The 23,691-nt window shown below is 48.4% G+C and overlaps 2 protein-coding genes across 3 annotated transcripts in view; one reads left to right on the forward strand and one right to left on the reverse strand.

Annotated features, from left to right (window-relative positions):
- Positions 1-228: 228 nt before the first annotated feature.
- The window catches only part of ATRNL1 (attractin like 1), a 566,124-nt gene continuing 542,661 nt past the window's right edge, over positions 229-23,691 (reverse strand). For both annotated transcript variants that reach the window (XM_084800216.1, XM_084800215.1), the window contains one exon: positions 229-2,635. In XM_084800216.1, the coding sequence (XP_084656342.1) occupies positions 2,514-2,635 (122 nt within the window). In that variant the 3' untranslated portion in view covers positions 229-2,513. The remainder of the gene's footprint in view (positions 2,636-23,691) is intronic.
- On the forward strand, positions 1,289-2,008 carry LOC311607981 (uncharacterized protein; the record flags this gene model as incomplete). Its single annotated transcript, XM_084800260.1, has 2 exons — positions 1,289-1,879; positions 1,917-2,008. The coding sequence occupies 2 exons, from the start codon at positions 1,289-1,291 to the stop codon at positions 1,953-1,955; spliced, it is 630 nt and encodes a 209-aa protein (XP_084656386.1). The 3' UTR covers positions 1,956-2,008.

The raw sequence follows: 23,691 nt of genomic DNA on the forward strand, positions 1-23,691 counted from the left end.
AGTGTGTGACACTGCATTAAGTCTCTAAAATTCAAAATTTCAAGTTTTGAGAACCCGGTGGGATTCACAGAGGATGATGAGACTGGACAGCGCCTCCGTGCTGGACTGCGACGACGGGCCTGGGCTGTGACGACGGGCCTGAGCTGTGACGACGGGCCTCGGTGCTGGACGGGCCTGGGCGCCTCCTTGCATAGGCTTTCTCTAGCAACAGCGACTGGGAACTGAACAAATTGAGCAACTTGCTTTATTTCCAAACAACTATTTCTTTATAGTGACCAGTTTTTGCGAATTTATTATTTCATGGGAAAATCAACATGTAAAGTGTCCAAAAGAAGTTGACCAAATTACTTGACTGTTTTTTAGGAGACATTTACAAATTCAGCTCAACTAGTTTTCTGGGAGAAAAATACCCTCCCCTCCCCCACCCAAACCCCCAGGCTGTAGAGAAAATTACTAAAACTATTCTACAAATTCATCTGATTTTGAGTGCATGGAAAATAGAGAAGAACTCTCATGCCAACATAAGGATATACACTATATTCAAAAGGCTAGTTATCAAAATAAGACAGTCATGGTTAGATGCAACCTAATTATGCTTTATAAGGTGCAGCTACATATTCTGTGGTCATTTCTGTTACATACTACACTCGATTCTCATCAAATTAAGCTATGTATACATGGCATTTGAAATAAATACTCAGTATTGCAATAGGGTCATATCCTGCTAATGTACAACCATGGCATGCAAGTAACTAGGCATTAACTGTAAAGTGTCATTACCTTCCATAATTTAAAAAAAAATTAAAGTATGCATATAGTACTTAACATTGATTAGATATGACTTCCAGATTAAACAAAACTACGGAGTATGCAGCAGCTTTGGGAATCTTCTTCATCTTCATAGTCACCCTGAAGTCAACCACGGCCACTGCAGACTGAGCTTCTGGGAGCTGCCGTGAATATTAGGGCACAAACGGCCAACCGTCCCATGTGAGAGCTGTCATCATTGTTTTTCCTTTCCGCTGCTATCCAGGGCTTTGTGTCAGTAGGGATGGCTTGAGCGTGGCAGCAGTGCAGCTGTCTTGCACTGTAGGCTTCTCCCAGCACCGTGTGGTTGTGTCAGAGATGGGGCTCTCGCTGATGCTAGCGGGACACAGCTCTTGTCCGCTTGCGTTCTGCAGGAAGAGGGCAGGGGCAGGGAACTTGGGAAGTGTTACCTTTAAAATACATGTCGTAACACCTGTAAGAGGTAAACGAAATCTGGCACGGAGAAGAGATCTGGAAGAAAATGGTGCCTTCTTATGAAAACTCGGAGGGATACTTTGGCCTGGCCAGCTGGTTCCTAGGCAACCGAAGCATCACCTCACGGACCAGAAGCTCTGCTTTCGAAATGGTGGTTTTGAGTCTCTTTGGGTTGTCGAACTGGAGGCTGTTTGCTGATTTCCAGGCAGCCTCCTCCGTGGTCTGCCATCTCAGGAATGTTCCCCATGCTCAGGAGTCTAACAAAGTTCCTACCAGCCGTGCACGCGCATCCAGCCAGTGCAGCGCATCCAGCCAGTGCACGCGCATCCAGCCAGTGCAGCGCATCCAGCCAGTGCAGCGCATCCAGCCAGTGCAGCGCATCCAGCCGTGCACGCGCATCCAGCCAGTGCAGCGCATCCAGCCAGTGCAGCGCATCCAGCCAGTGCAGCGCATCCAGCCAGTGCAGCGCATCCAGCCAGTGCACGCGCATCCAGCCAGTGCAGCGCATCCAGCCAGTGCACGCGCATCCAGCCAGTGCACACGCATCCAGCCAGTGCAGCGCATCCAGCCAGTGCACGCGCATCCAGCCAGTGCACGCGCATCCAGCCAGTGCACGCGCATCCAGCCAGTGCACGCGCATCCAGCCAGTGCAGCGCATCCAGCCAGTACACGCACATCCAGGCAAACTCTCTGGGCTTGCTCCCATAAGTTGAAAACTGTTGTATTCTCACACCGACTCTGGACATCGCGTAGTCATGTGCAGAATTAAACACATGACCTGCAGCCTACTAGGTAAAAGCTTTCATATTAATGATGAGACAAAATAGCAGTTACAGCTGCCGTGATTTGTCCGTTTCCTACTCATATGCAAATAACCTAAGATTGCTAATGAGGCAAAAACTGTACATTTCTCATCATTCAAACATTACAAAATTCCTTTCTTTAAAGTCTTGGGATATAAACAGTTGATTTATATGAATTGCATATTTCCATCTGTGTTAAGAAACAATATACATCTTTTTCCATAGTAAGTTATGTTAGCTCTCAGTCTAAGAGAGCCATAAAAACTGACTTTACCACTTGTGACCCTCAATGCTGTTACTTAGAGAAGAAAACACTCTCTGGCCCACTTGGGACATTGCCCACTTAGAGGGAACTGTGCCTGGGCCCTGGGTCCTAGGCCACTACCCCCTGTAAGACCCAAGGCCACAGAACAGCTTTAACGGAAGCCATTGTGAAGTAAACCGGCACACGGCACACGGTCCCCATTCTCAGACACAAGTTCCTTGGCGCGTGGAGAGGTGCTTCCGGTTGCGGACTCCGGAAGGCTTGTCTTTGCTGTCGGAAGGCTTCTGCTGCGAAATGTCCACCAGGGCGCTGGCAATAGCAAGGCCTGGAGGGAGAGAAGAAAACTGTTTAGACACTCACACGGAGATAGCTCCGGCGGGCAGGGGTGGCTTCGGGAAGTGACAACGCATTCAGCCATGAGCTGCTCAGTGAACACCGCACGGGAGAAGAATGAGAAGCTAACTGACCACCACAGCAGGCAACCGAATCAGAGTGTGACGAAACACGGAAGCCAGGGGCTGATGCTACTTCTCGCCCCATTTCTGTGTTGGAACTCAGGTTTGTTCAGGGTCAGTTTTTTGTTTTTGCTTCTATAAACAGAATTCACTAGGTGTGCCTTTAAAAAGAAGTCTGGATCACAGTTAAGTTTCTGGGAAAACTGAACATCGGTACAAGATTATCACTCGAGGTCAGTGGCTTCCATTTGCAGGTCTGTGACCTTTCACCTTTGCATAGCACGGAGCTGCCGTGTTGTTATAGGATTGTTTTCTTGCCCTGAAAATCCCGTGTGTGACACTAGATTATCCTTCTCCCTCCCTGCAATCACTGCTCTGCTTCTGTAGAGTCCTATAATTCTTGAGAAAAACAAAAGAGACTCTACAATCCCCACCCTTCACCACAGAGCCAGACTGCTTAGCCTTGTCGAAGGCCAGACACAAGGGTCCCAAGGTCTTGAAGAAGCGACTGCGAAGTGAGCTGACCCAGTCCTTCCGTCTTCACGGGCACTGTACCGGCTGCTTCCCAAGGAAGATCTTCAATTGCATATTGTCTCTCACAAGATGCTATTGAGTCATTTCCTTCTCCTGGGTCCAGTTATTTTACATACATTCCAAATCTGACCTGGCAAGAGCAGCACTCAGGGCTTTCTGAACAGAAATAACTAGGACCGTGGGACAAAGGACAACCTGCAGACAAAGGTCATCTAACCCAAATGACCCGCATAAGAGGTCACTGGGTCCCCTCAAAGTAGATTCTGGTCATCTTCAACCCACCTAAGAATGCGAACCTGAAAGATGAACAAGGGGCTGTGTGGTTGGCTAACCTGAGGCCCCAGCTTACGATGCTGAATGGAGAGAGAAGAGAGCATTTCTGCACAGGGAAGCAGAGCGAGAGAAGGCATGCAGAGCTCATGACTAGGCACGCTCAGCCTGGAAGGGAGATGTCCCCTGGGCATCTGGGGACAGTAGGTGCTAGTGGCAGTGTGACCAAGGGTAGACAGAGAAGGAACTGCAGTTTACAGCAACCACCTTCAGAATGGTGGCATCGCCCTGACACAGGCTCACACCCGTGACAGGCACATCTGAATTCCTGAAGTGTCACCGCTGTGCTGGGGGTTTACTCACAGTAGATATGCTGTGTCTTTACTTCATGGGTGTGAAGGGCTTTAACTGAGTTAAAAATCATAGCCTTTGGTTATGCTAAGTAGACGTTCAGATGGAGCAGAGCTCAAGTGTCCTCAGGTCTCCTGGCAAATACTTGTGGCATAATTTACAACTTCCCGCTAGGTCACTCCTGGCACCGACTTATCCAGAGACAGCCAAGGCAAGGAGTAATACAGACTCATTCACTGCGGGCAGAGGGCACTCACACTGATTTTGATGATTGCTATGTATGTCCAAATATGAAATCGTGCCAGAGCTCTGAGAGAATACTTTCATTTATGTGTAGTTCCAAGCGTTGTCCCTTGCAGTGGACTTGTCCCCAGGAGGAAGGTTAAGAAGCTTCAGAGGCCACGATGGGAAATTTTCTGCTAACTCACTGTCACGGCGATTTTGTGCCTGGGGGTCTGTGGAGTCCAGAGCCTAATTAAAGCAGTGTCTCCCACAGCACTCCCAATTTACCTGGCTACACAGTGAACTGAAAAATCATAGACAATATTTCAGTTAAAGACAGATAAGATTGAAAATCATGCTTACTTTTAACTCAACAGCTTTTTTGTGCTTTCCTACACAAATGAACAATTAGCTGTGGTTAGGCCCTGTCTGAACAGCAGCAAGCCTGCTGTGGACTGTGGACATCCTCTGGATGGTGTTACTTAGGTGTCTACCCTATGTAAGTACAGAAGACAGATGCTCGGGGTCACTTTTACGTTTGCATTGGTTAAGTGACACATTCGTTCAGAGGGAAGCAGTGTCCCTCAGCTCCCTCTCCCGGTCTCACGGCCTGTGCCCCACCAGGAGTACAGGACCCCCTCATTATGAACAGCACAAAGCTCATAGTCAAATGTAAGGATTCTGGTTCTAATTTTTCATTTCTTCCTGTTTGATGTATGGTAAAAATTTATAATCACCAGAACAAACCAGAAGTTGCCAAGTCTTTGTCCCCGTGCCTACAAAAGTGAGAAGGTGGGAATAGCCCATCCTCTCCCCATCTTCCCAAACTGGGTAGGGGACACACGGCTGTGGGAGGCCTAACCTCTAGCTTCAGGCTTTGTCATACATTGTTATTCAAAAGAACCTGCTTTTATTAAATGACAAAAAGAGAAGCCAATTTATTAGCTTTTAAAGGAGGACTGTGATCCTCCTCCCATCCCCTAAGGACTTTCAGGGGACAGACTGAACAAACAGACAATATCCAGACCCTAAATAGAAATGGCTCAGGCCTGTCACCAGCTGCCTGTGCAGAAAACCAGTGAGCTGCAAGGAGCAGCAAGCAGCAGACCAGACTGGTGAGAACTCGGACTGCTCACGACATCCACCAACGACCGTGTCTTCACCTCCAGGATAGGACAACTGGGAAAAGGAAACGTTCACCCTGACCAGCAGCCCAGGACACCCCACTTCCAGTTAGCCTCTCTGCAGCTCCAGTGCAGGCTTGACCACCTCCCTCCTGTCCCCTGACCGCCTCCCACACCGCGGCCTGAGGCAAGTCTTCCTGAAGGTGACTGAGTCCCTTCCAATGGCGAAGTCTTGAAATACAGCCTTCGTGTGTGTTTGTGCCGCAGATGCGGGCCCACAATGAAGAGATGGGTGAGCTGCCTGGATCTCCTCTGTATTTTAAAACGACACACACACCAACAAAGTCACCTGGAAATGGTTCTGAGTGCTGCCCTGCTGCGCCCGCTATCTCCCGGCCTGGAGCTTCTCCCTGTCGGGGCCTTTCCTGGGGTGACCATCTGCCCTGTATGAGGAGGAAGTAAGCCACTGCACCCTGCACAGTGGCACGTGCTGATCGTCACTAGAGTTCCATTAAAATCAGGTCATTCCAGAAGATCATTTTTCAAAACATGACACAAATCACTGATGAAACCCACTTATTGTGTTCTCTAGGCCTCCAATAGTCTCTTGTTATCAAGGCAATACAATTAGCTGTGGGAACAATTCATTATTTTAGACTGGCGGTCTAAGGGAATTTCATTTACCATGTCATGGTGACACGCCAGCACTGCGGGCTAGCAGAATGTACAGCAATATATACTCATAGAGTCAATAAAAAATGCTAGGGTTTAAATATTTACTGTAAGCCTTAGTTCTTTGTACTTCTAACTCTTAAACACCAGACACTGGACAGATCACTTAAATTCTTGCTGGGAGCCACATGTACAAGCAAGCCCATCTTCTGTTTCCCCACTGCCCGTGACTTCCTGGCATTTCCTGTGTGTTGCCCTGGGCCACTCAGGTGGGCACAAGCTGTGAAGGAAGTCTTAAGCCTTCGTAAGAGTCTCCCTCAGCAAATGGTTTGGTTTGGCAGCCACAGTGTTGGGTGCCAAAAGTTACCACACCTCTTTTGTAAGTGGGTAGAGCAATGTGCTAAGATTAGACGTAGCTGCAACCTGAGCCATATCTGCTGCCTGAGATTAGACAATGCCACCTCTCCGTATGTGCCCGCAAACATGTCCAAACAGAATGGAACAGAAGTAGCTAATAATCAAACTCTAACTGGCAGCCACGCACGCCTTCTAAGCCTGGAGACACACCAGGAGGTGTTGGTGGTAAAGTCATGGTCATCAGGAGGTAGCTATTGGTGGTATAACCATGGTTACCAGGAGGTGTTGGTGGTATAACCATGGTTACCAGGAGGTGTTGGTGGTAAAGCCATGGTTACCAGGAGGTAGCTATTGGTGTTATAACCTTGGTTGACAGGAGGTAGCTATTGGTGGTAAAACCATGGTTTTCCCCAGTGGAAGAGAAGTGGTAACAGGAGACATTGGCAGGAACAGTCTGATCATAAAACTACTGATGTGTGTTTCTTTACAATTATGTGGAACAATTAATAAGTACAGTAATAAAATATTTGCACATCAAACGAAACTGCCTTGGAAAGAGCATTCCAACGTCACACACAGACACCGTGCTTCCATTTTACGTTTGAATGGAAACCTTGGAAAATTCACTCGTTTTGAAACGCTCTCCTCTCAAGTCTGTGTAAAAGCAAGCGCCACTATATATTTTAATTTTCCAGGAAAACAGCTTCATTAGGCGTGAAAGGTTAATTGCAGGTTTAAGTGGAGTTCAGAGAACGGTGCAGGGTGTGTAGTGAATTGCAAGTCTGCCTCAGGAGGACAGCATGAGGGCTATAAACTGTATGCCCTGCTGAAATGTTTTACCACCCCATTTACTATCTGTCTTCTTTTACGGCTTGTATTTGTAGTTCTTCTAAACCTTTAATGGCTACAGTTTTATTTCACTGTAATCAGATTTAAATGGAAATACCATGCTGGGATGTTTAAATGTTTTCCTTCTGATTCTGTATAGCGACACACTTGTGATCGGAGCCTGGGCGACCCTTCACATGATTAAGAAAGTGACTTTGGGAAACCGTGATGTCACACGTACTCTTGCCGTTGTGCAGACTCGATTGAACATTCTGCATAGCCCTGCTTGCCAATATTCGGCCGTGGCTGGGTGCATAATTAGAAAATATGCATTTCCATTTCAGCGTATCTGCTGGAAGGCTAGCACAAGTGAAGTCATTATTAGGCAAAACTCCAAAGGCTGCATTGTTGAATAAGAACTGAAATACTTCAAGTACTCCAGACATTAGGATGACGGGTGGATCAGTAATACTTGTCCAAGACTTAAAGAAATGCTTCTTCTCATATACTAAAAGGCCACAGATGCCAGTGTTTAAGCACAGGTGGTCTTTGTGTTCTGTTTATGAAGTTTCACTTGGCCTTTAGCACATGACATTGCTGTGTAATGTCACTTAAAGACACAGTGTTTGAACTATAGACAATGCGATACTACAGATTCCACAGACACCCAACCCACTACCCTGTAACACTGCGGGCCTCCACAGACATCCGATCCGCTACCCTGTAACACTGCGGGGCTCCACAGACACCCGACCCGCTACCCTGTAACACTGCGGGGCTCCACAGACACCCGACCCGCTACCCTGTAACACTGTGGAGCACACCCTTGGTGCCTTATGATCTGATTTGTCATTGGCTGGAGTGTGCTGTTTCAAATCATGATTTAAGGTGAATTCCCATGATACTTAGCAAGTGGAGCTACTTCAGTATCACATCAGTTCTAATTTTAATTGCATTATAGGAATTTTTACTTGGCTCTTTTATATAATTTTTATTTTTAGAGTCATGATGTGTACAAAGCCCAGACACTACTACCACACCAAGCTTTCCAAGCTGGGGAAGTAAATTTAGAGTGCAACTGAGACTTCCTTTTCTGTGCAGCACTCTGGGAGCTGAGGCAGGAGGATTGTGAGTTGAGGTCAGTCTAGACCACATAAGATTCTGTCTCAAAACGACGACACCAAGACTCCAAGCAAAACAAAAATTCTAATATATAATAGTTCCTCATTTTAAGATGAGTCATTCGTCATTTCAGAGTGTTTACCACTAGTTGAGAAATTGAAAAATGGCAATATTGTAAAATTGGCCATATTTTATTCTTCATTGTATAGAGAAATTGTATTGTCTTGTTTCTCAACTAAATGAGATTATGTGTGCAAGAGTGCTTTGTGAGTTGTAAGGCATTACTCAGAATTGATCCACAGACTACAAATGCCTCAAAACCTCCCAGCTCCTAAACAGCAAAAGGTTATCTGAAGAGCAAGTCACTCCATGGGAAGCATTTCTTGAACGGCTGCTGTCCACGGACCTGTTCTTGTCCCCAAGTGACAAGTAAGACAGCAAGACGTAAGAGATCTGGCAATTCTTGGCCCCCGAGTCACTGTCCATCACGGACATGTTGTCTTCTGACCAACCTATGGTGAAGAGTGTGTACCAAGGACTTTTCTGAGCGGCTGGTACCTAAGACTTCAAAAATGTCAGCTTTCCGAACTAGTGCCTCCTCCCTGAGGACTAGCTTTCATGCTATCAGATGGCACCACGCAAGCATCTGCAGAGGGGGCAACCAAGAGGCCTCACGGAGCTACAGTGCTTCCAAACGCAACAGTGACCAGCAGGGCGTCATAACCACCAGGGTGAAATAAATAGTGGCAAGGACATCTTGGCCGTGGCCAATAGCTTTCTATCTGGATTTCAGACCTGCTCAACACACCAGGGAAGGCATGGATCTTGGGGGCAAACCTCAACCACACTCCACTAAACCAGCACAGTCCCTCAGTGCATTCTAAATATGTGCCCTCGCGCCCATAGGTGCACAGCCCTCACCACGCATCAAGGACACTTCTCTCTGCAACAGATGGGGACCATACAGAAAACCACAGTCAGTCGAGATGCGAAGTGTGGAGCCTAGTCCCAGCAGACACATCTACAGCACACGGCTGCACCTACTGCTCAGTGGTCACTGCACAAGAGGGGGCCGGGAGGCTGTACGAACCTTGTTGTGAGACTGTGTCTCCCAGGAATGTCACAAGCCACACCCATGACGTCTTACCAACATCACGGGATGGACAAGGACAGCAGGAGAGCCAAAGGGGATGTGGGAAAGACCATGAGGCCTCAGCCCTCCACAGAGAAGTGCAGGCAACTACGGAATGCCAAGAGTGGGAGACACAGTCTTCCCCGGGAAGAGAACCTTGCTTTTCTAATACCAGATTGTCAGCCCTGAAAATACTCAGTAACATTGTACAGGCGGGGCAAGCCATATTTAGTAATATATATGCACATACATGCATGCGTGCAGCAACACTTAAAAAGAGGAGGGGTATATGGGGCTTGAAGTGAGGAAAAGTAAGGGGAAAATGATATTATCTCCAAAATAAAAGAAATGCCAGTCACCACCATCACTGTCACTGTCCTTGTCATCACCGCCGCCGCCATCTTCATAGGAAATGCCTCAAGTCAAATAGGAAGAAATAGGGAAAGCACTGGGAACTGTATAAGTGCGATGCTGTCTTTTGGTGGTATTCACTTATTCACTCATTCTTCATTCATTCATTCATTCATTCATTCATTCATAACCAGTTATGACTGTGAGTTGGAATGCCAGATAAGGGTGAGAACACACAGACAGAGCCTGGAAGACTCACAGACAGCACCTACTGAGACAGCATGACAGCAAGCTGATTCTGGACTCAGCTCTCATGTTGAATTCTCTTGACGTTGGGGAGAAAACAGACAAGAGCGCTTGTGAGGACTTGCATGACTTGTGTGTGCTGCCCATGCAGTAGGGACCGTGAAAGTAGCCAAGTTCACTGATACTGGCGCAGCACTGGCCTCCCACAGAGAGAGCGCTGCTTAGATTGATTCCAGTCAGACTAGCGAGTGGAGCGCGATTCCTCAGTGAGAACACACCTTTTCACTCGTCCTCTAGGATTGTCCTCAGGACCACTCGGTTGAAGTGGGTCATGCAGCTATTCCTGTCCTGGCTTCACAGATGGCCAGAGGGAAGCAGAGTCCACACAGCTGGTGGGGTGCAGGGACCTGAATGCCACCCCCAGCCCAGGATCCTGGGAGTCCAGCTCTGCTCACTTTGAAGGCAAAGGAAGGAATGTGTGGCCTGAATGTCGGCATCAACTGAAGAATTTTGAGCCAAGAAAAGAAGCAAAGTGAGCACTGGGGGAGGTGAAATCGGTACAGCCAGAGGCGTTCAGTACCGTCACTGGTAATGAAGGCCGAAACAACAATGGCGCACAAGCAGCATTCTGCTGCCAGTGATCAAACACTTGTAAGGTGAGGAGCACCGGTGCCGAGCAGGAAACGGGGCGCACAGAGTAGGCATTCGGGGAGACAACTGTGAGCAGTGAAGACTGGGCAGACCCAGACACCACTGCTGGGTTTCTGGCTTGGACATCTATGCATCTGAGCACTGTGAGGGGCATGCGGCGGAAAGCAGTCAGCTAGGCTCAGTGCCCTAAGACGCAGGCATTGTGGTGAGCTGGGGAACACCTCAGGGGCCTGTCTCTCAGGGTACACAGGTGTGGAAGGGGCTGTGTACATAGGTGGATCAGAAGACTTTGTATGCTGAGCCACACCAGCCTTGTTGTTTAGTGTCCAAACTATGAGCAGCTCAGCATATCAAAATTTGTCCTTGCCTAGGAAGGTGCTTCTGTCGGAGGGCAAGATGCCCGATGAGGAGAGAAGCAGCCTTTGTGTTAGTCCCACATGGCTGTGCTGAGCATCGGCACCTGCAGGCAGGAACGAGGCAGAGGGTGCAATGGGTCTGGCTCTTGATTCACACTGGGCCAGAAAAGGTCTTTCAGTGCCATGCGTAGGTACAGCTTCCTGCGCTGCTGGGCTGGGCCAGACTCAGGTCTGGCAGGGAGCCTGCTGCTCCGCATTGGAGGGGAGGAGGCCAAAGAAGGGAAAGGGGGGCAGGGTAGGAGAAGGGCTGGCATGCAGAGGACAGGAGCATGAGGGAGGCCCAAGGGAAGGCTCTCTAAGGACTAGCCCTCACCCATGGGTCTTGATTCCGTTTGCAGTGAGTACCCCCCACATTCCATGGCAGCTCTAAGCTAACTGAGTTTGTGGCTTCTCTTTTTTTTCTTTGACCATCCCCAGCAACACTTCTCTTGGGAAAGAGTTAGAGCTGAGCGCTGCTAAGGTTCCTTCTGGCTCCTCAAATGTGCCACTTTAGCTGTTTCTCTCCAGATAGTGTCCCTGCTGCCTCACATGTGCTATATTATGTGGCAACAGAATGGGCCATGGTGTCACTGAGAAGCCAGGGGACTGGTGGGTTCAAGTACTTGTCTAGAAGTGAACATTTGGTCTTGTGAGTTGAGGACCAGGACTGTGTGTGTGCATTTAATGTGTTTTGAACTTATGCTTAGGCTTAGGTGTGACCAATGGTCAAGGAACTGGCTGAGTCTCCCTTTGGGGCTTTTGCTGTTTGTTTTGTTTAGTTTGGTTTTCTAATTCTTTACATTTACTATAGCTTTGTCTTTCTTTTTGATTGGGAATATGTTGACTATCAGGACTGTACACCCCAAAGTTTCCTTGAGAAAAATAGTGAATCGACACTGAAGGAGGAGAACAGCGTCACAGGCTGTGAAGGAGGAGAACAGTGTCACAGGCTGTGAAGGAGGAGAACAGTGTCACAGGCTGTGAAGGAGGAGAACAGTGTCACAGGCTGTGAAGGAGGAGAACAGTGTCACAGGCTGTGAAGGAGGAGAACAGTGTCACAGGCTGTGAAGGAGGAGAACAGCGTCACAGGCTGTGAAGGAGGAGAACAGTGTCACAGGCTGTGAAGGAGGAGAACAGTGTCACAGGCTGTGAAGGAGGAGAACAGTGTCACAGGCTGTGAAGGAGGAGAACAGTGTCACAGGCTGTGAAGGAGGAGAACAGTGTCACAGGCTGTGAAGGAGGAGAACAGCGTCACAGGCTGTGAAGGAGGAGAACAGCGTCACAGGCTGTGAAGGAGGAGAACAGTGTCACAGGCTGTGAAGGAGGAGAACAGCGTCACAGGCTGTGAAGGAGGAGAACAGTGTCACAGGCTGTGAAGGAGGAGAACAGTGTCACAGGCTGTGAAGGAGGAGAACAGTGTCACAGGCTGTGAAGGAGGAGAACAGCGTCACAGGCTGTGAAGGAGGAGAACAGTGTCACGGGCTGTGAAGGAGGAGAACAGTGTCACGGGCTGTGAAGGAGGAGAACAGTGTCACAGGCTGTGAAGGAGGAGAACAGTGTCACAGGCTGTGAAGGAGGAGAACAGTGTCACAGGCTGTGAAGGAGGAGAACAGTGTCACAGGCTGTGAAGGAGGAGAACAGCGTCACAGGCTGTGAAGGAGGAGAACAGTGTCACAGGCTGTGAAGGAGGAGAACAGTGTCACAGGCTGTGAAGGAGGAGAACAGTGTCACAGGCTGTGAAGGAGGAGAACAGCGTCACAGGCTGTGAAGGAGGAGAACAGTGTCACAGGCTGTGAAGGAGGAGAACAGCGTCACAGGCTGTGAGGGAGGAGAACAGCGTCACGGGCTGTGAAGGAGGAGAACAGTGTCACGGGCTGTGAAGGAGGAGAACAGCGTCACAGGCTGTGAAGGAGGAGAACAGCGTCACAGGCTGTGAGGGAGGAGAACAGCGTCACGGGCTGTGAAGGAGGAGAACAGTGTCACAGGCTGTGAAGGAGGAGAACAGTGTCACGGGCTGTGAAGGAGGAGAACAGCGTCACAGGCTGTGAAGGAGGAGAACAGTGTCACAGGCTGTGAAGGAGGAGAACAGTGTCACAGGCTGTGAAGGAGGAGAACAGTGTCACAGGCTGTGAAGGAGGAGAACAGCGTCACAGGCTGTGAGGGAGGAGAACAGCGTCACGGGCTGTGAAGGAGGAGAACAGTGTCACAGGCTGTGAAGGAGGAGAACAGTGTCACGGGCTGTGAAGGAGGAGAACAGTGTCACGGGCTGTGAAGGAGGAGAACAGCATCACGGGCTGTGAAGGAGGAGAACAGTGTCACAGGCTGTGAAGGAGGAGAACAGCGTCACAGGCTGTGAAGGAGGAGAACAGCGTCACAGGCCGTGAAGGAGGAGAACAGTGTCACAGGCTGTGAAGGAGGAGAACAGTGTCACGGGCTGTGAAGGAGGAGAACAGCATCACGGGCTGTGAAGGAGGAGAACAGTGTCACAGGCTGTGAAGGAGGAGAACAGTGTCACAGGCTGTGAAGGAGGAGAACAGCGTCACAGGCCGTGAAGGAGGAGAACAGTGTCACAGGCTGTGAAGGAGGAGAACAGTGTCACGGGCTGTGAAGGAGGAGAACAGTGTCACAGGCTGTGAAGGAGGAGAACAGCGTCACAGGCCGTGAAGGAGGAGAACAGTGTCACAGGCTGTGAAGGAGGAGAACAGTGTCACGGGCTGTGAAGGAGGAGAACAGCATCACGGGCTGTGAAGGAGGAGAACAGTGTCACAGGCTGTGAAGGAGGAGAACAGCGTCACAGGCCGTGAAGGAGGAGAACAGTGTCACAGGCTGTGAAGGAGGAGAACAGTGTCACAGGCTGTGAAGGAGGAGAACAGTGTCACAGGCTGTGAAGGAGGAGAACAGCGTCACAGGCTGTGAAGGAGGAGAACAGTGTCACAGGCTGTGAAGGAGAACAGTGTCACAGGCTGTGAAGGAGGAGAACAGCATCACAGGCTGTGAAGGAGGAGAACAGTGTCACAGGCTGTGAAGGAGGAGAACAGCGTCACAGGCCGTGAAGGAGGAGAACAGTGTCACAGGCTGTGAAGGAGGAGAACAGTGTCACGGGCTGTGAAGGAGGAGAACAGCATCACGGGCTGTGAAGGAGGAGAACAGTGTCACAGGCTGTGAAGGAGGAGAACAGCGTCACAGGCCGTGAAGGAGGAGAACAGTGTCACAGGCTGTGAAGGAGGAGAACAGTGTCACGGGCTGTGAAGGAGGAGAACAGCGTCACGGGCTGTGAAGGAGGAGAACAGTGTCACGGGCTGTGAAGGAGGAGAACAGCGTCACAGGCTGTGAAGGAGGAGAACAGCATCACAGGCTGTGAGGGAGGAGAACAGTGTCACGGGCTGTGAAGGAGGAGAACAGTGTCACAGGCTGTGAAGGAGGAGAACAGCGTCACAGGCCGTGAAGGAGGAGAACAGTGTCACAGGCTGTGAAGGAGGAGAACAGTGTCACGGGCTGTGAAGGAGGAGAACAGCGTCACGGGCTGTGAAGGAGGAGAACAGTGTCACGGGCTGTGAAGGAGGAGAACAGCGTCACAGGCTGTGAAGGAGGAGAACAGTGTCACAGGCTGTGAAGGAGGAGAACAGTGTCACAGGCTGTGAAGGAGGAGAACAGTGTCACAGGCTGTGAAGGAGGAGAACAGTGTCACAGGCTGTGAAGGAGGAGAACAGTGTCACAGGCTGTGAAGGAGGAGAACAGTGTCACAGGCTGTGAAGGAGGAGAACAGTGTCACAGGCTGTGAAGGAGGAGAACAGTGTCACAGGCTGTGAAGGAGGAGAACAGTGTCACAGGCTGTGAAGGAGGAGAACAGTGTCACGGGCTGTGAAGGAGGAGAACAGTGTCACAGGCTGTGAGGGAGGAGAACAGTGTCACGGGCTGTGAAGGAGGAGAACAGTGTCACAGGCTGTGAAGGAGGAGAACAGTGTCACAGGCTGTGAAGGAGGAGAACAGTGTCACAGGCTGTGAAGGAGGAGAACAGCGTCACAGGCTGTGAAGGAGGAGAACAGTGTCACAGGCTGTGAAGGAGGAGAACAGCGTCACAGGCTGTGAAGGAGGAGAACAGTGTCACAGGCTGTGAGGGAGGAGAACAGTGTCACGGGCTGTGAAGGAGGAGAACAGTGTCACAGGCTGTGAAGGAGGAGAACAGTGTCACAGGCTGTGAAGGAGGAGAACAGTGTCACGGGCTGTGAAGGAGGAGAACAGCGTCACAGGCTGTGAAGGAGGAGAACAGCGTCACAGGCTGTGAGGGAGGAGAACAGTGTCACGGGCTGTGAAGGAGGAGAACAGCGTCACAGGCTGTGAAGGAGGAGAACAGTGTCACGGGCTGTGAAGGAGGAGAACAGTGTCACAGGCTGTGAAGGAGGAGAACAGTGTCACGGGCTGTGAAGGAGGAGAACAGTGTCACAGGCTGTGAAGGAGGAGAACAGCGTCACAGGCTGTGAAGGAGGAGAACAGCGTCACAGGCTGTGAAGGAGGAGAACAGTGTCACGGGCTGTGAAGGAGGAGAACAGTGTCACGGGCTGTGAAGGAGGAGAACAGTGTCACAGGCTGTGAAGGAGGAGAACAGTGTCACAGGCTGTGAAGGAGGAGAACAGTGTCACGGGCTGTGAAGGAGGAGAACAGTGTCACGGGCTGTGAAGGAGGAGAACAGTGTCACAGGCTGTGAAGGAGGAGAACAGTGTCACGGGCTGTGAAGGAGGAGAACAGTGTCACGGGCTGTGAAGGACGAGAACAGTGTCACGGGCTGTGAAGGAGGAGAACAGCGTCACGGGCTGTGAAGGAGGAGAACAGCGTCACGGGCTGTGAAGGAGGAGAACAGTGTCACGGGCTGTGAAGGAGGAGAACAGTGTCACGGGCTGTGAAGGAGGAGAACAGCGTCACGGGCTGTGAAGGAGGAGAACAGCGTCACAGGCTGTGAAGGAGGAGAACAGTGTCACGGGCTGTGAAGGAGGAGAACAGTGTCACGGGCTGTGAAGGAGGAGAACAGCGTCACAGGCTGTGAAGGAGGAGAACAGTGTCACAGGCTGTGAAGGAGGAGAACAGTGTCACAGGCTGTGAAGGAGGAGAACAGTGTCACAGGCCGTGAAGGAGGAGAACAGTGTCACAGGCTGTGAAGGAAGAGAACAGTGTCACAGGGCCGTTCACTGCTAGAGAAGTGAACAGTGACCAGAAGTCTCTGTTTCCGGATGCTACTGGGGGCAGTTTGGGGACAGGGTAGGCACAGGAGGAGGGACAGAGCATCAGCAAGGCTGTCAACGAGGGTGACCTGGGGGAGAGGGTGATGATCCTGCAAATGTCGCTGTGCTTCCCAGTTCTAATGCCCACCCCAAGGGCCAGACCAGCGTCAGCCATGCCCAGAGGCTGCAGGAGGAGCCTCGGACTCGATTTCTCCTGGTCCGTGTCACAGCCCAACAGGTTTCAGTGCCTGTGGCTGTGTGTACAAGGTTGACAAAAACCAGAAACAGCTGCCATATTGACTTGGTGTCAAAGCCCCAGCAATCAGCTCTCCCTAAATGTCCCTGGAGCCCCTGGTGATATTATAGACCCTGCCTGGCAATCCCACACAGGCTCTGTTCTCCTGCCGATCCCTTCACTTCCCCTCTCATGTTCTCTCTCAGAGGTTTGCACGAAAGTTAGAGCCTACACAGGTGTTTTCTGCTGAACTGGTTCAGCTCACAGCTTCATCTACAGTTTCAAATGAAAGCTGACAGCCGGGGATGTGACAGTATCACGAGAGATGGGCACTGCACCAGGGAGGTGATGGTATCACGAGAGATGGACACTGAACCAGGGAGGTGACGGTATCACGAGAGATGGACACTGCACCAGGGAGATGACAGTATCACGAGAGATGGGCACTGCACCAGGAAGGTGATGGTATCACGAGAGATGGGCACTGCACCAGGGAGGTGACGGTATCACGAGAGATGGACACTGCACCAGGGAGATGACAGTATCACGAGAGATGGGCACTGCACCAGGAAGGTGACGGTATCACGAGAGATGGACACTGCACCAGGGAGGTGACGGTATCACGAGAGATGGACACTGAACCAGGGAGGTGATGGTATCACGAGAGATGGGCGCTGCACCAGTGTTTTCCGGTGTTTTAAAAGACTGCCTCATTGAGTCTGATGAAACAACACACAGCTATGTGTTTAAAGTCAAGATACTATTATAAGAAACTGCAATTTTTTAAAAAGTCTCTCAAGCACACTTGTGGCCTCTACCTGAAATTTACATCATGGCCAACATGGGAAGGAAGTAAAATTGTGCAAATCTTCGCTTTCAGCCATTTGGATAAAATGGGAGGGAAACTATGAAAAGTAATCATGGTTTCCCCATCAATATTATTATAAATTGCTTAGACCTTACCAACAGTTATTACAGATAACTTACAGGCCAAAGGCACTTTTAGCAAAAGCTGAGGTGTCTATAGACAACTGGTCCTTGACAAATCTCATTTGCTGGAGAGAACAGCAGAGCTGGATGTCCATTTCTCAAAACAGACATTTGAGCCTGAACCTTGTCTGAGAAGCCATAAGGACCTGCTGGCACGTGCTCTCCTAGTGACAGCACATGAGGACTGCCCTTCAGCCTAACAGAGCATGGAGAAACGAAACTCGCGTCCCCTGAAGCAGTTTTAAGCATCTTACTGTGTATATCCCATAAACACTGACCCTTCAGATGAAAAAAAAAAAGCATTATTTTCTTACTCTTTGCCCTCGAGAACAATTAAAGTGGCCTTTGGGCAGCTATGAGTTGAGAGGTGTCACAGAGTCAGCACTAGTGGGGACCTTTCAAGTTGTGAATCACAGAGGATCTGGCTTTGATTTGGAAGCTTTGGATACTCGGATAAACACTGCCCAGTGTTCGTACTCAGACATGAAGCAGGTTCTCGGGCCGGAGGTTCAAATCCCTGCTGAGGACTTGCTGTCACTGGTGAGTTCTCCTCCAGAAGAGACTCTGCATGCCACACACTCCTCACAAGGAATCAATGAAATGAGTTAAGTGTTGGCTGAAGGCTTGCATCCTGGTGGTGTGTGTCACTCCAGAATGCTGGCTGGGAAGAATGGAGAGCCCAAATGCCATTTGTGGAGTGTCGGATAGTCTGCCCTCTTTATGAGGCAGATTCACCTTGGATGCCAGGTACCTACTTCAGTAAGTGCCTCAGCTGGCACCAGATTGGAGGAACACTTTCAGGTTAGTAAAGAAAAGCACCTATGATGGATGGCCGATGAGAAGGGTAGGCTCTGAGTTGCACTCTGTAAAGGGTTTTCAGACTGGGCTTGCTCCCAGGCCTGGGCAAGGGGCCAGTTCAGCCTCTGACTGACGCTGGCGCAATGGTTGATACATTCTCAGAATTAGAGGGCAAAATAATTTTAACCAAGAACCAAAACTTAGTATTACCTTTTAGAGGCACTGTGCCTAAGAAAAGGAAACTTAACAGAAGTATGACACTTTCAGGCTCTGAAAACTATTATCGTGGGACATGCCCCTTGGTCTCACATACTCTGGTGCCTCACCTTTGACCATGTCCCCTGGAGGGGGAGACCTGGTGGCACTCAGAGGAAGGACAGCAGGTTACCAAGAAGAGACTTGATACCCTATGAACATATACAGGGGGAGGTAATCCCCCTCAGGAACAGTCATAGGGGAGGGGAATAAGGGGAAAATGGGAGGGAGGGAAGAATGGGAGGATACAAGGGATGGGATAACCATTGAGATGTAACAAGAATAAATTAATAAAGGAGAAAAAAAGTAAAAAAAAAAAAAAGAAAACTATTATCAGATTTAGTTTCATATTTTTAAACACAAACTTTCTAGTATTAAAGTGAGAAAAAGCAGATTAAAATTTTTGCTTACAAACATATTTATAATTTGTTTGTAATTATATGGCCCATATAATTTGTTCCACAAAACAGCATGGAAGGGAGGTTGTTAGCAGCTAGTGTCAATGGTCCCTTCGCCGTCTCTGCTGCACTGTAAGGCTTGACATCATTATAGCCAATCAGAAGCAGGGCCTGCGAGCACACACTCCAGGTAATTACACCTGGTCCCTGTTACTTTCTTAGAGATGGAAAGAGCACACCACATGGTTTTATTTCTCTGGTCAAGTCTTGGGAGAATGAGATGGAGAAAAATTCTTGACTGACCAATGAGCCACAAGGCTGAAAGAAGCTCCAGCGGTTCTGGAGACCTCAGGTGTGAATTAGTCCCACCCTCAGAGCTCGTGTCTAGAGAAGATGCCGCCTGCACTCCTGAAAGGATCAGTGCTTTGTCACGAGAGAATCCTGATATCTCCACAGAAGGATTTAGGAGCCACCCACCGGACTCCAAATGCTGTTTCTTTTACAGGTTACTTAACCTTTCTAAAACATTTATCATATTGGATTGGCATTTGAAAAGTGAGGTGAACTGGGAAAAAAAGATGCATTTTTTTAAACATAAAAGCAATCTGCTCAACTTCCCGTCTTTAACATATTGACATATGTTTTGTTCCAGTATTACTCAAAATTAGCTTTGAGATAAAAGTTCATATTAATTACCCACAATGCCGTCTAATCCCTGTTGACATTTTGAGGGAGCTGATACAGCCAAGATAGAAACTAAAAAGTGGATGCAAAAAATATGGCATGCATTAATCCCCCAAAGCCAGCAATCTCCTGCGGTAATACCTTGCGCTGACCAGCATCAGAGGGAGCAAGGCTGAGGGAGCTGCACTTCTTGATGTAGGCAGGCACGGCTCCTCCTGCCCTCAGCCTGTGTGGCTCAGAGCCAGGAAGATTTGGGCCGTGATTCAGTTTTAATTTTCCTGTTTTATTAATTTGCCAGCCTTTGGCCTGCCACAGAAATGAGATGTGTCAAAGGACTCAGGGTTAGAGCCTTATTCCCAAGTTACCTCCCAGAGAGAAACACGTGTTAAATTCAACCTCTGGAACCAGTGAACAGTGTAAATTTAGTATTAAAAGGATTATTATATCCTTCTAAATTTCTGTGAATAAAAAAGTTAAGCCAAACTTATCGCCTCTCTCTTTAATTTTCCATTCTGAGTGTAAACATAAATCATTTCTATAGCTTGTCAACGTCAACAATCTCCCCTTGTGAAAACCAAGATAAACATGATTGTGACGTGCAAACAGCAGGGAGGAGGCACTGCTTCGGGCTCCCTCACCTTCCTCAGTCCAAGTGTTCAAGGCCAGGTTTGCTCAGTGTCCAAGACCACAACATGTCGACGGGCCTCGTCTTGTCGCCTCAGCACAGCGACAGAAAACCACTTTAGAAAGCAATCTTAAAATATTACTCTCCTTCGCCAGGCACAGTCACATGCACCTGTAATCCCAACACTTGGGAGGCAGAGGCAGGAGGATCTCTGTGAGTTTGAGGCCAGCCTGGTCTACAAAGTGAGTACAGGACAGCCAAGGCTACACAGAGAAACCCTGACTCGAACCCCTCCCCCCCCCCCCCCCCCGCGCCAAAATCTCCAAATAAAAACAGGACTCTCTCTCTCTCTCTCTCTCTCTCTCTCTCTCTCTCTCTCTCTCTCTCTCTCACACACACACACACACACACTCACACATAATTAGACTGGGTTCTATAAATCAACAGTTGCTAACATTTTATTAAGTGAATAGTCACATTTTGGTATTTACCAACAGGAATGTGAGCAAAATTGTTTCCTAGTTTAGAAAAATTTGTGTCCCTTCTGGTTTTTATCAGACTGTGTAAACAATGGGAATGAAAAGAAAAGAAAACAGTAGCAGCTAAGGCTGACTGAGACCCTGCATCAGAGACCATCAGCTAAGCGGTAGACGGCTCCCCTCCCAGACTGCACCAAGCCAAACACTTTCAGACTTTCACACAAAATAATTAATACAGTCTCTACCATAGTAAACTACATTTTAATGGCTTTATGTTCAAGTTACATGAATCTTGTGTAAGGAAAGTCTCAGGAAGTCTAAGATTTTCTTTCTACCCAAGTTATTAAAATTTGTATTTGAATATAGCTCCTTTCATTAACATTAAATCACTTAGTTTCAATTTCTAAAAAAAAAAAAAAAAAATTGGTAAGTTTTACCGTAATAGTTTCACAGCTTTAATTTGCATTCATAAAAAACAATAAATTAATTTTCTTCTCTTGGAAAGAATTTGACAAATGCATTAATCATGAAGAAAATGAATTTGGTTTTCTTTCCTTTTTCACACAAAGATACATATGTCTGAGAGATTACTGCGTTAACATACGTCAAGCAAATGGGATATGATAGTAACGGGGCACTTGGCGAAGCACACAAGTGCAAAGCGGAGGAACGCAGACCTTCTCCAGCACAAGGCGAGAAGCACTTAGCCTCCCAAAGGCTCGGAGGAGCCACAAGTGAGGAGGGATTACTTTCATTTTCTCCTTTGGAAACTCCCACCAAAGTTAGCATTATTCAAGCTCAGAGCAGGCGGCTCTTCAGTCTCTTAGATTCCCCCTGAAGCACACTACTTGCCCTAGGGCTTTGAGACTACAAAGCACTGAGATGAGGCTACATCACAGTATAAAGAGCTTTATGTAGAACTTAGACAAAAAAAAAAAAAAAGCATAAAATTGCTCCCAGTGCTCACGCTGTGCACTGATCCATCAGATAAGACAACATGCTGTTGGTGTTGTCAAGTAACCTAAGCTTGGGCCAACAAGCACATGGCAGAACGTGCCACCAACATGTCTCTCATTTACTGTAGCACTTCTGTGGGTGGTGTGGCCTGCAGATCATCTCCACGGTCTCAGTGTTTCCTGTGCTGTGCTGACCACAGCCAAGATCCTCCTGTCTCATGTGTGGTGCTTCTGGGTTGCCACTTCATATTAAGGTTGAGAAAACACAAAGGAAGTTACTGGAAGCAACAGCAACTACTCTGCTCTCACTAAGTGGCCATGCTTTAGGAGTCATTTTTGATGAAATGTAGTTCAATTTTTTATATGAAACATATATATGTCTTACATATATACACATACTCTCTCTGTCTCTGTCTCTGTCTCTGTCTCTGTCTCTGTCTCTCTCTCTCTCTCTGTGTGTGTGTGTGTGTGTGTGTGCCTGTTTCTGCTTCTGTCTCTGTCTGTCTCTGTCAGTCTTTGTCTCTCTCTCCCTTTCCCTCTCTCTCTCTCTCTCCCCCCCTCTATCTCTCCACACACACTACATGATGATGTAAATTAGCTAAATTATAGGATCAGCCTATTAGAACAACTTTGTTACCATCAGAAATACTTGCAACCTTAGGTAAAGGTATATACAATAAAATTCTGTAAAAATTGCAAAATATGCTAGGTGTAGTGCTAAACGTCTTTCATCCCAGAACTTGGGAGACAGAGGCAGGCAGATCTTTGAGCTCCAGGTCTGACCTTCATAGCAAGTTCCATGCCAGCCAATGCTACATAGGGAGACTTTGTCTTAAAATCTTTCTGCCATTTGTAAACTGGGTGGCTCATGGGAGCGCACCATGTTCCCTCTTCACCCTGCGTGAGAAGAGACACTGCTGTCATAAGAAGAGAAAGGAAGTCTTCCATGTGCCTTTCCAAGCATGAGTATAGTGTCCTTCTTATGGTGAAAGCTCTGATGTCTTCTCGTCCCACCACCTTCTGCTTCTATAGAATAAATTTACCTTTCTCACACTTAACTCATAACTCTTTTCTTTATATGCTATTTTATGAGAAGTTTACATTGCCTATTAGTTTTTAATTTTTCCTTTTAAAAAATCTACTGTAATTTATTCAGATCACATCCTGATTGTTATCTCCTCACTTGTATCTTCCTAATCCCACCTTCCCTCCCTCTTCCGCCCTATTCCCCTCCCATAGATCTCTGACAGAAGGGAACCTCCTCCCCCTCCATCTGACCACAGCCTATCAGGCCTTATCCAGATAGCCTTCCTGTGAGTGCAAGGGGGAAATGTTCAAATTGGAAGTGTCAGAGTTCATGTCAGAGGCAGTCCCTGCTCTCCCTACAACTGTGGAGAATGAGCTGCCCGTTGGCTAGATCTGAACAGGGGGTCTAGGTTCACTGCATGCATTGTCCTGAGTTGCTGCAACAGTTTGTGCAGGTCCCCGGGGTCCAGATCTGCCAGCCTTGATGGTCTCCTTGTGGGGCTCCTGAACTCTCCGGGTCCTTCCATCCCCCACCTCTTCTGTACCACTCTCCCCTGGAGTCCAGCAGTGAGTCCCAGCATCTGTCCCAATGCCTCGCTGCATTGAGTCTCTCAGAGGACGTCTATGTTGGGCCAATATCCACTTATAAGTGAGTATATGCCATGTGTATCTTTCTGGGTCAGGGTTACCTCACTCAGAATGATCATTTCTAGTTCCATCCATTTGCCTGCAAATTTCAAGATTTCCTTGTTTGTAACAGCTGAGTAGTATTCCATAGTGTAAATGTACCACAGTTTCTTTAGCCATTCTTCAGTTGAGGGACATCTAGGTTGTTTCCAGATTCTGACTATTACAAATAAAGCTTCTATGAACATAGTTGAGCAAATGTCCTTATTGTATGGTGGAGCATCTTTCTAGTATATGCCCAGGGGTGGTATAGCTGCGTCTTGCAGTAGCATTATTCCCAATTTTCTGAGAAAGCACCAGTTTGATTCCCGAAGTGGTTGTA

The sequence above is a fragment of the Acomys minous genome (assembly GCF_964271855.1).
Source record: "Acomys minous genome assembly, chromosome: 2".
Classification (NCBI taxonomy): Eukaryota; Metazoa; Chordata; class Mammalia; order Rodentia; family Muridae; genus Acomys; species Acomys minous.